This window comes from Zootermopsis nevadensis, unplaced genomic scaffold, assembly GCF_977971745.1.
Source record: "Zootermopsis nevadensis isolate Lab colony 2312 unplaced genomic scaffold, Znev_1.0 Znev_ptg000021l, whole genome shotgun sequence".
NCBI lineage: Eukaryota > Metazoa > Arthropoda > Insecta > Blattodea > Termopsidae > Zootermopsis > Zootermopsis nevadensis.
The window spans coordinates 9,279,702-9,291,767 of record NW_028259153.1 but is presented as its reverse complement, the minus strand read 5'-3'; the positions used below and the strand labels follow the sequence as shown (position 1 = coordinate 9,291,767).

At 36.4% G+C, this 12,066-nt stretch overlaps 1 protein-coding gene across 16 annotated transcripts in view; it reads left to right on the top strand.

Annotated features, from left to right (window-relative positions):
* The window catches only part of LOC110834412 (focal adhesion protein tensin), a 394,970-nt gene that overhangs the window by 376,347 nt on the left and 6,557 nt on the right, over positions 1-12,066 (top strand). For 13 of the 16 annotated variants that reach the window (XM_087352426.1, XM_087352421.1, XM_087352424.1 and 10 more), the window contains 7 exons: positions 734-1,066; positions 3,633-3,835; positions 6,347-6,412; positions 8,584-8,785; positions 9,528-9,708; positions 11,011-11,229; positions 11,628-11,777. In XM_087352426.1, the coding sequence (XP_087208552.1) occupies positions 734-1,066; positions 3,633-3,835; positions 6,347-6,412; positions 8,584-8,785; positions 9,528-9,708; positions 11,011-11,229; positions 11,628-11,777 (1,354 nt within the window). The remainder of the gene's footprint in view (positions 1-733; positions 1,067-3,632; positions 3,836-6,346; positions 6,413-8,583; positions 8,786-9,527; positions 9,709-11,010; positions 11,230-11,627; positions 11,778-12,066) is intronic. The other 3 variants (XM_087352427.1, XM_087352433.1, XM_087352423.1) reach the window with 3 other exon arrangements.

Sequence of the window (12,066 nt, the reverse complement as noted above, 5' to 3'; positions counted from 1 at the left end):
GAAAGTTTGTTCAGGAAAGTTGGTTATCGTTTATACGTAAATGATTACCTTTTTGTTTCATAATAAGTTTAGGCACGTGACACTTTGATAAGTTCTGTGCTTATCCATCACACATCTGCCATTTAACCTTTTATTCCACTATGTTGTGCCTCCGGTGTTTGATATTGAATAATATCAGTTGGTGACGATACAGTGCTGTAAACTTTGCCAAAATAGCCGTCCCCCTTCTTGCAACCTTAGATCAGTTTACATACTTTGCACTGGGATACTGGGGACGACCCGTTCTTCAAGTGCCTCAGCACTGCGGGTCCCAAACTTTCGTTGGCTTGATCTATAGACTTTTTGGTAGGACTCCTTGGACGAGGGATCGGCCCGTCGCAAGGCCTCTGCCTGTACACAGGACAGCACAACACAGAAAAACGTGGACAAATATCCATGGCTTGAGTGGGATTCGAACCCACGGTCCCAGCGACCAAGCGGCACAAGGCCCGCGCCTCAGACCGCGCGGCCACCGCGGACCCCATACTTTACACACTTAAAATTAATATAACCGAGTTGTACTCTGTACTTTTTTCTCTCCATCAATACAAATAACAATGGTTTTTTTTTAAGTTTGTTTTGCTTGGGATACCAGTTCTTTGACTTTCTCAGGGATGCTTAGAATTTCTCAAGGCACTTTTCACTACCAGGGCTTCTACTGTGCCTCTAAACTGTACATATTCCCTCTCAACAGAGTCCCCCTACATCCCCTCAGGCAGTGCTGGCTGCTCACCCCCTGGGTCTTGCCCTGACACATCATGGTGAGCTTAGTAACAAAGAGCCACAGACTGACACTGCAGGCCTTCTTACAATGGTGGAGGAACAACGACAACACCAGCAGCAAATGACCACACTAAGGCGTGGTGCTGGAGGAGGGGTGGGTAGAAGTGCTACTAACACCACAAGCAACAGCACCAGCAACAATAATCACCAAGATGCATTGGCCAGCCTCATAGCTTCCCTAGCCGCTACTTCTGCCCCTGTATCTGCTTCTAGCAATACTAACAGTACTGCATGGCAGCAACAGGTGATGTACATTGTGCTCTTTTCAAGCTAACATGGTCAGAATGTTACAGAGATGTGAAGTATAGGCAATCACGGTGGCTGTGCAAGTTCTGTATTGAATGTCTGTCTTCGTCATTCAGTATCAGTCGTCAGCATGTGACTCACATAGTTAATGAATGGAACGTTGTGAATCTTCTAATTTGAATATATATTTTATGTTTGTGTCACAATTACAGATGTAAAATTTGGTAAAGAATTATATATTATAACTATGCCATGCCTGAAGGTATTTTGAATTTTATTTACAGAGTATTTCACCATTTAAGACAATTTTGACAGTTTCAAATCATCATAAGGATAAGTAGGAATAACTCAGTTGACAATAATGACATTCTGTCTTGTGTTTACCTTGCCAAGAAAATAACACTGAATCCCTTTTAGATATGATGCAGCATGTCCGGCCTGTGTTTACCTGCAAAATGGCAGGTTACAATACACATCATGTATGTGCATGGGAATTTGTATAACTGTGATTAACTGAGTCCAGAATTTTATAATTCAAAACCACTTCATTCTTTTATCACATAAGAAACAATAGGGATATTTTATAATTGATCATTTGCAGTTGGCGACAGTAATTTTTCTACTTTCAGTACCTCAAAACAGTAAACAGAACTAAAAGTAACTGAGTCAGGTTCATGACTCACACAGATGAAAAGTGGTAAAATTATTCTAAACCTCTTATACATCTTGAATTTTCTCTTTTTGCTTGTCATTTTAAAATTTATAATTCAGAGTTGCATTTGGACACAGAGTGACATAACCTCAATATGTTCTCCAGCTCTGAAGCAGAGGTTCAAGATCATGGTGACAGTTTATCTCAGTACTAATATGACTTCCTGGTCAATCTTAGAGTCTTATATCTTATACAAAATATACTTTAATATAAAATGAAGATCAAATATGGAAAATGCTGCAGTTAAAATTATTCCAATATTGTTACAGAAACTGAAATAGCTGAAAGCTGTCCTTGCAGACAGTACTTACTTTGAGCAAGAATTTATCTAATTTTATAGTTTCCTGCAATTGTGTATTGAAACCTTTGACTGTAAATTATTATACTCTGCTACACTTATCTTAAACATGTGTATAAACTGTTAAAAGCATGAGAATGTGTTACTAACTGCTTGAGATTCAAGTACATTTCCACTCAGTTCACAGCCAGAAATAAATACTTTGTACATATGTGTAAATAAAGAGTAACGTGCCCTTCTCTTGTGCTTATATTTCTAATGTGAATGATTTTAATTTAAAGTGCTGAAAGAGTAATCTCCAAAACTATATCAAGCTCAGATATTTTGCAAAGTCAGAATTATATTTTTACTTATATACTGCGTTTTACATATTGTGAACCTTTGTATTTGTATTCACTGTGATAACATGCTACATAATTAATTTCCTTAAGTTTTCTAACTGAAAACACCAACAAAGAAAAATGAATTTGAACACAATATACCCAATTGATGATTAACATGTACAGTCATGGCATCAGCAGAATATCAGGTAGCGGTATGTACCTAAGTCAACTGTATTGGCTTTATGAATTTAAACATGCAGATGTAACTTTAAGATTCCTCAACCTGATCCAGGGTGATGGTAAACTTCATGTCATTTCTTTAAAGGCATAATTTTGAACTCTGAAAGCATTGATCTTTCTGTTACTGAATTTCAAGTTTCTTCACCTCATTTTATGGTCTTTTCACATTACCTATATTGCATTTTACAAAAGAATATCCTTTTTATGTGCGTATGTGACAAAATATCAGCTGTCAGCTTCTACAAATGAACAAATAATTTCAAGCTTTTAACATTTCTTCCACATACTGTGTTTTTGAAATTGTATTTTTCATTTCAAATGAAATTAATGTTTAATATAATAATTTCATACATATACCTGTGTATGCGACGTACGTTTACCTTCCTTCATTATTTTTAACTATTTGTCACTTAAAACATGCATTCCATGAAAGTTATTTTGAGTAAAAATACACGAAATTAAAACTAACCTTCGATCGACAGTTTTAAGCTCTGTGCTGGTCAAAGTCTGACGCTGAGGAAATAAAATTTTGCTTCAAATTAAAAAATGTCAACTTAAAAAAATATATCGAAATTTAACTTGGTAGCTTGTCATATGCTCAGATTTATGTGCTTGAAAGGGAATTATCTATTCAAGTCTGTGCAATATCTACAAAACCATATTCCAGTCGAGTAACAGTCTCAATTCAACAATCTAAAAATTGAAAGTAAATTAGACCGTAATGGTTAACTTAAAGGTAATAATTAGAGACACTCTGACTTGAGACAATGGTTTTATGACCACAAAGGTTTTTTCTTTGCAATTTGTCATGAATTTTTACTGTTTTCATCACAACCACTTAATTTTTATGTGACCTGTCCAATTATTATTTACCTCTTAAAACTATTTCCAGCTTCATGCATTTAAAAGCAAGGCATCATTTATGATGGTTAATCTCAATTAATGCTACCTATGGATATTCCTTTTAAAACAAAATTTCTTATTTGATCAGTTGAGAGAAGACAGTTTCTCATCATGGCGAACAACTTCAATGAGTGATGAGACAGGAAGTCCTCCACGGTCAAGCAGCCCACGACCACAAACTCCAGCGTTTCCTGTACATCCCCGCACACCATATGTGAACAGCAGTTCACAACAATTCGATCCTCCAACATCCTCCACCGGGCTACCACCCAAAAGTCCTACAACACAGCGGTAAGTCTCTTAATTTGTAACGTTTTAACATCACATTTTACTTGATACTGGAGTGTGCACAGTAAAATTATTTTTAACATACAGTGGTGTTTTCTGCCAATCTTCTTATGCTGATACGTAATATTAGTCATTTTATGCTCTTATTTTCATTTGCAATTTGGAAGTCTTGGCAGTATTGTAATGATTTTTTCATGCACCAAAATTACAATCACTTGAAAGGAAAACACTGTGATTTTATGTTTTATTTTATTTTTCATTTGAGTATGCATTAATTTGAGTATATATCTTTTCTCATCTCATTGGATAGTAATCTTGCCACAGTACTCTGTTGTGATTGGAAATAATAACTTCAAGGCATGTAAGATTTAAGGTTTCCACAAAACACTGTATACAATATAGACTTTTCTGGTTTGTAACACTGTATACATTTTGCATGAAGTTTCAGACATTTCAGAGAAACCTACTGCCTTCTCCTTTAGGATTTAAATTTCCTGAAAGTGGAAGCATTAGTTTCCTTCGAAACTGCAAAAGTTTTATCCAGAGCTAATTCGAATTTTTTATTTATTTTAGTTATAATGTGGGTATTTACACTACAAGTCACAAGCTTTACATGTATTATCTTATTACAGTAAAGATAAAAACAGATTATAAACATATTGATATTGAACTTATGTCCATCAGGTATTTGTTTTTGCCTAGTCTTCTCTCAGAAGCCAATGAAAACGCGCGCGCACGCACGCACAACATATGCCATGTAGCTTAAAATTGATTTTCATATATTTTTTGCCATTTACTTTTACTCAGATTTCTTACTTGCTCTGGACCCAAAGAGGCCATTATTAGTGCTTCATTTACCAATATTAAATCATCAGTACGAGGTGCGAACGGAAAGTTTCCAGACTGCGCGTATAAAAAAAAAACCGTACACTTATCTCAGGTATTAAATTCATCCATCACCCTCGAAGTAGTTCCCCTGGGAGTGAACACAACGATCCCAGCGCCGCTGCCAAGCCTGGAAGCATCCCTGGAAATCTTTCTTTGTCAGCCTGTCAAGCACCATCTGCGATTCTGCCTGAATCTCTTCTATCGTCTCAAATCTCCTTCCCTTTAGCTGAATTTTCATCTTTGGAAAGAGGAAGAAGTCACATGGAGCTAAGGAGGGTGCGGGATGACGGCCATGGTGTTTGAGGCCAAAAACTGCCGAACTTTGAGGGCGGTGTGCGCTGGCGCGTTGTCATGATGCGTCGCATGTGGAGTTCTTCCCTTAGAATCAGCTGACAGGTCCCATAGCCTATCCCAACAATGTCGCACAAGTCGTTGATGGTACGACGTCGATCTTCGTGAATGGCCTGCCGAATCTTCGTAACATTTTCGGGCGTTGTGCTCGAAGATGGTCGTCCAGAACGCTCGTCATCATCGACAGAGGTTCGGCCATTTTTAAAACGTGAATGCCACACAAAAGTTTGTGCACGACCCATTGCGGACTCCCCAAATGCTTGCTTTAGCATTTCATAGGTTTCCGTAGCCGTTTTGGCGAGTCTTTGGCAAAATTTGATGCACACGCCATTCCGAAATCGCAGGAGGGTCGGTGTAATGCACTACCAAAACGCCCGTAACTAAGAAACAAATGCTAATTCGATGATGCCGGCTGGCACACTGATTTACTATGAATGTAGGCCGCACCCCCTAGCGGCAGAAGCTCGTACTACATCCGGTTCGCCCTCTATTGACACAGTCTTGAAACTTTCCGATCGCACCTCGTATAATGTACAAAAGGTTAAAACTAATAAATTTTTAAAATTTTATATAAATTGTTATTTGTGCTTGGAATAAGAACTTTCATTTGAAAAGGCAGCTTTTGTTTAACAGTGTTGTAAAATGTAACTTGGCTCACAAATCTATCAGGAGTATGAATACTGGATGACACAGAATTGAAATGTTTGTCGCAAATATATCATTATTTGACGGTTTTGAAATGTTTATTATTCCTGCCTTTAAGGTGACCTATGCTTTGAAATGTACAAAACTTGTATACAGTATTTCATATTTCTAATATTAATTAGAAGGTATTCATTGAATGTGATACGAATTTTCAAATATTTATAAATAATTACTAACAAAATACTTCTAGATTGTGGCTGATCAGATAGATTGTATAGTTTTTATTTGTCATCTTCAATTTAACTTTATTCTGTAAAAAATCTCTTCATCTGTTGTGTCTGTCTTTGAGGTCTACAGTTCTTTATTGGAGTTTAACAACACTGAAATTTGTTAGAAACGAACAATTATCTTCTTACCTTCAATGTTCCGATGTTCATAAAACACTGATATACAAATATCACCCCTCATACTTGCTAAAATCACGTGATAACTGTCAAATGATTCAGTTTTGTACTTCAGTTTTTGTATCTATTTTTAATCAAGTCTTGCTTACTCTTTACTTATTTTCTTATCTGTACTCTTTAGATATTTTTTTTCTTGTCTGATTTTTCACATTTTTGGTCATTGTAGACGTTTGAGTAATTCGGGGTCGTTTAAAAATCTGCGAAAGTGGCCTTCCAACTCTTCTGTTTCTAGGTAGGTTGTGTATAGATGCACGTTGACAAGGTTTTCAGTGCACCCTAGAGATGTGGCATGTTTTTAATTTGTTTGTTGTCTCGTGGGTTTATTGTTATTACATAACTTGCTGAAAATGGCAAACATGTTCGTTACTAAATTCTTTTACATATGTTGAACGAAATAAAATTCAAATTATCCTGCTTAAAATAAGTGGATACGTTACTATATTTCTGACTCAAACTTGGTTCCATTAAGAATGCATGTGTTAATAACATGGTTTGTGTGCCTTACTAATATAACATAAACTGTATCAGAATGGACCAATCGTGTTTATGCGGTGTCTTTGATTTCTTTGTTTTGATTTCATAACTGCATGCGTATTTAACATTGGAAATGATATATATTTTATTGATCCTGGACACTCCTTAATCTTCACATCTGCTGAGATTTATGCAGAGACATCGTCAAGTTATAGTGATCATAATACACGAAATTTGAAGTCTGATTAGCACCAGTTATCTAGCCAAAATTGAATGAAGGTTCGTCATTTATAAATGAGTTTTTCTGATGGTAAATTCAACTTATGAAGATGGACTACTTATACCTTCATAGGATTTATTTACTTTCAAATTATACTTCCAGAGTAAATATGCTTTTCAGATACTGACTTCAACCATGGCATTAAATTAAATATTAACGTAATATGAATTATTTATCAATTTGAAATGTAACCATGAAAGCAGAAAGTCTGTTATTTTGTGTATAATATTGTTTTATAAACAGTTATAAAGTACTTATGTACAGGTAGCCCTTGATTTACGCTGGGGATGCATTCCTGGATGAACCGGCGTAAATTGAAACTCCTTTATAATGTAAATCAATTGGAAGTCAATGACATGCGTTTCCAGCACCCAAATATTGACTAATAATTTAATGGCATTACATTTAAAGCTCTGAAATAACGTAAATAAAATAAAGGGAATTTAAAAAATATATTTTATACACTTACAATCGGCAATTTGTTGGTCCCCGCGATTGACTGCGATTCTTTTATGTGATTGATGTGTACAGTCATCTCTGCTGTTATGCGATAGATGGGAGTGCATCACACTCTGTTCATGTATTATACATGGAGAAAGTACCCCCAGAAGAAAAATCACTGCCGGGGATCAAACCCCAGTTATCCAGTATGTAGTCAGATACACAAAACTGATAGATTACCCTAGCTAATGTAATTGGCATAGGAACAGTAGTAACAACAACAATAATTTTTTTAAATGTATTAAGTCTTATAGGCAAAATGGCATGTTGAATTTTGTGTGGAAACTTGATTATATCTGTCATTGAATTTATATGTGAAATATAAGTGAATTTTGGCATGCGAAGGAAGTCATTTTGTGGACTGAATGAAGAATGTTGTAACATTGACGATAATATATTTTTCCTTAGGTGTTCTTATCCTGTAGTGATCTATGTGTGATTATTTATTTACTCGACCTTTATTCAGTTATGATGCATGTGTCCTGTATAAACACGGAATTGAGCAGCTGAGTGGATTGTTGTTGAACAGACATGTTGGATTATGAGTGGCTTTAGTCTTGATGTAATTGAATTTAAAAAGAATATCACTTTTGCCAACTAAACAGCTGTAATCATTATACAACATGTCAGAATATGTACAAGAGCTCATGCAGGTCACGTCGTAACCTGCTCATGCTGCAACATCAGTTGTCTTTAAACAATAAAAGTGAAAGGATGTCTTTTTCATAAGTACAAGTTTTCATTGTTGAGTACTACCTGGCATCTCAATCTTGCTTAATTTGTCAAAATAAGCTTAGGGATTCGTTCCCCAATTTTCCTGTACCAAACAGATTGATGGTATCTTGTCTGGTGAACCATTTATGCACATTTTTGTATCCGCATCGAAGACTGAACACTACTGAATAATTAGTACTTTTGTTTTGTATCCGTGAGGTTCCAAGTTTGATTCTTGGTTTAGTTTGTCATTCATTTTTTCGTCGTATCAGAAACAAGATACCCAAAAATCATAATTTTGCACAGGCACTGCCAATTTGTAATACTTCTCTGCATAGATAGCCTAATTGTAGGCAACACTAAGTATGTAAGTATATTGATTCAGTATTCAAGAGCTCTTAGTGTGAACTGATTTTACATGTGTTGTGTCATAGCAAGGACCGTTCCCCCTCTCCAGTGTCTGATCTGCCTCCTGCCAACACAGTGCCACAGCAAAATATCAGCATCACCAGTACTTCTAGTGGTGGCAGTAGTAATGGCCGTGGAGTTATTGGTGTCAACACAACAGGATTTCCCACTACATCTCACTCGTCTGTCAGCATTTCTGATGGATCTTATCCTCAGCAGAGCCCCAAGGTAGGTTTCCTATCAGAATGAAGATATATATGGATATAGTTAACCATAAAACTGTGGCTAACATTAGCAGCATCCAGACTGGCTCTGGGGCTCGCCCAGCCTCCTATCCAATGGGTACTGGGGTACGTTACCTGGACAGATGTGGTTCGTGTTAAGATTAGCAAGTTAATGTCAGAATCGTATTTGTATACCGTAATATTTTGAGCCTTACCCACTTGTTTTAGCTGTCATTGGCCAGCTGGTCTTAACATTTGTCGGTTTGGGAGTTTAGCCTAATATCTATATAGACTAGACACACACGCGCATGCATAGAAACAAACATGCAGATGTGCGCATGCATGTATGTACACATTCAAGTGTAATGTCTTAGATACTTTTTGTTGCAGTCCTGCATAATATTTTATTATAAAATATGCACCATATCAAAGGAATGTTTTCTTCTGGCTTATTGCTAATAATGTGTGTTATGTTTCTCAGGATATTTTTTTGGTGGCAACACATCGGAGTATTTTAGGTGTTAAGCCAAGAAATTGTTGAAGAAGCCCTCTGTTTTTATAAGTTTGGTATAATTACTTCATTTCCTAAGTTCATAGATTTTAATTAAATATGCTAAAAGTAGTGTCAAATGCTTCGTGAGTTTTTGTTCTGGTAAACACTGAGCACTATCTGACCAAGGTATCTGGTATTACTGTACATAACTTTGTATTATGAAAATCAGTTATTTATAATTATATATTTGCAGAACTCAGCATTGCAGAATGGCAGCACAGGCCAGTCCTCACCCACAGTGTACTATGGTCACTCACGCCGTTCCTCCCTCCACTCCAACAGCGAACCTCCCCAAGAAGTTTCCCCAGCTCATGTAAAATTTGTAAGAGATACATCACGATTTTGGTACAAGCCAACAATTTCTCGAGAAGAAGGTGAGTTACACACATAGTTGTATTAGTGTTCATAAGAGGAATGTAAATTTTTTTATTGTTTTGCATCTTAGCTATTTTGATTTGTCATGAAATTAAGTATATGAAACTCTGATGTTTCTTCCACATCTAGTGTTTCACTATCATGACTTGGTTGACAGAGCCTCATTTGTGATTAATGAAATGGTGCATTATTGGGAGTAAAATACTGTTCAGTTAGTCATTACAACATACAAATAGTATGATGCATTAATTTATTCTTTAATTCTGTATTAAATAAATTACTTTTGACTAACAAATTTCTGCAAAGGTTTTTAAAATAAGGTGTATTTACAGTTTTTTATTTATTTATGAAACCAGACATTGTTAGTAGGCTGTAGTGGATGAATAAGACAAACGCCAATAGTAACAATAGACATTTTGATATACTTGTATAATGTGAGTTGAAAGCAGTATGTAAAAATTCTGCGTATACAGTTTTAATCTAAAATGTTTCTATCAAGCAGGTAATTAATGATATATGCCTAAAGCCTAGAACAGTGGTCCCCAACGTGGTTGCCCGCGGGCGCCATGGCTTTTTTTTGGGTTCCCGTGTTGTTAAGGAAAGAGGTTATACTGAATAATGAAGGCCATTCAGCCATGAACATTATAAAATCAAACACAGATCTCGACTTACTGATGCCCATCTTGACGATTGTTTGCGAACAGCGTCATCATCCTACACTCCCAAATTTGAAAAACTGGTCGATGAAATGCAGTGCCAAATATCACACTATCTTCCCACTTGAGTTATAATAATTGTACTTATAAAAGTACGTATTTTTGATTGCATGGTTTCTTGTATCATTAAACATTGTGTTGTTTTGTGTATTATTTGGTGTCCAGAGAAAAGAAAATTTGGCTTTGTTAATTGGTTGGTGCCCGCCACGATCTCATAAACTCTCAAATGTGCCTTTAGGCACAAAAAGGTTGGGGACCACTGGCCTAGAATGTATTTAAGATAATAGTATTACTGCAAGTTCTCCCTTTAATGTTCATGTAGGATGATGATTTCCTGCATATAGATGTAATAAAACAGCTACTTTGCAGTGTGTGATTTGAATTGTGTTTAATTTAGTCACATGTATAACCCAAAATTAAGTGGCTGTATTATGTAGTTTTTCTTCATGAAACCGAACCTTCTTCTGAAACAAGCAGTCATTCACATGATCAGTAAATTAACCATCTTGTATGGAAACTGGAGTTTGTATAATTATGAAATTTCTGCAATATTTTAACATAATATTTCTGAAACCTGAATTACAGCTATCAACATGTTGCGTGATCAAGCGCCAGGAACATTTGTGGTACGAGATTCCAACTCATTCCCTGGTGCATTTGGGCTAGCACTAAAAGTTGCTGTACCCCCTCCTAATCTCCAGAGCAAGACAAATGATCCAGCTAGTGAACTGGTGCGCCATTTCCTCATCGAACCTACATCAAGAGGTGTCAAACTCAAAGGATGCAGCAATGAACCTGTGTTCAGTATGTGTCATGGAATGTTAAATTGTGAAACTGTCTGTATATAGATGGCCTTACTGATTATAAAATCCACACCTTCCTTCCTGGCATCCAAGGGCCCATGAAGTTGGATGTTTCATTGTAGGATTTGAGGTTTCCACGATGGCAAGTTAGAAGATGGCTGTCTTCTGGATTGTTGGACCATGTATTCTGGTAGAAGTTTACCGAGGTTTTAAAGGTCCTTGCTGCCTCCATCCGCAGGGCAGATGATGTTGGTAAACTTCTACCAGACTACACGGCACAAAACCCCAGAATACAGCGATCCGTATGGTTCCTTTTAAAATATGTATTAATTACATAATTTATTTGCTGTTTTGGACAGTAATCTTAGACTGTGTCATCTGTAATATCTTGTTGTTTAGGTTCGCTGTCAGCTCTAGTATACCAACACTCATTGATGCCGATGGCATTGCCTTGCCGACTACTACTTCCTGAAAGTGATGGGTCTCGACTACCTGCAGATAGTCCTGGCTCCATAAGCACTGCACAGCTGCTACTTGCTCAGGGAGCAGGTGAGTGTAATTGAAGTTAAAGGCATGAGGATATGCCCTGCACTTTATTCAGGTTTGATGCTTTATGTCAGTAGGCCTGTAAGCCATTCGGTAAACAGTCTAAAATAATTTATGTATATAAATAAAAAACACAGATGACCCACATAAAGCATAAATAATATACGAGGAGGAAGAAAGTAGAGGAGGCAAATAAGTAACATTTTACCAATTGCTTTGCATGGCTATGAAATGTGATTTCCTACAATGATGGAAGAATATAAATTCAACTTGTATGGAAGAAAAATGTTTT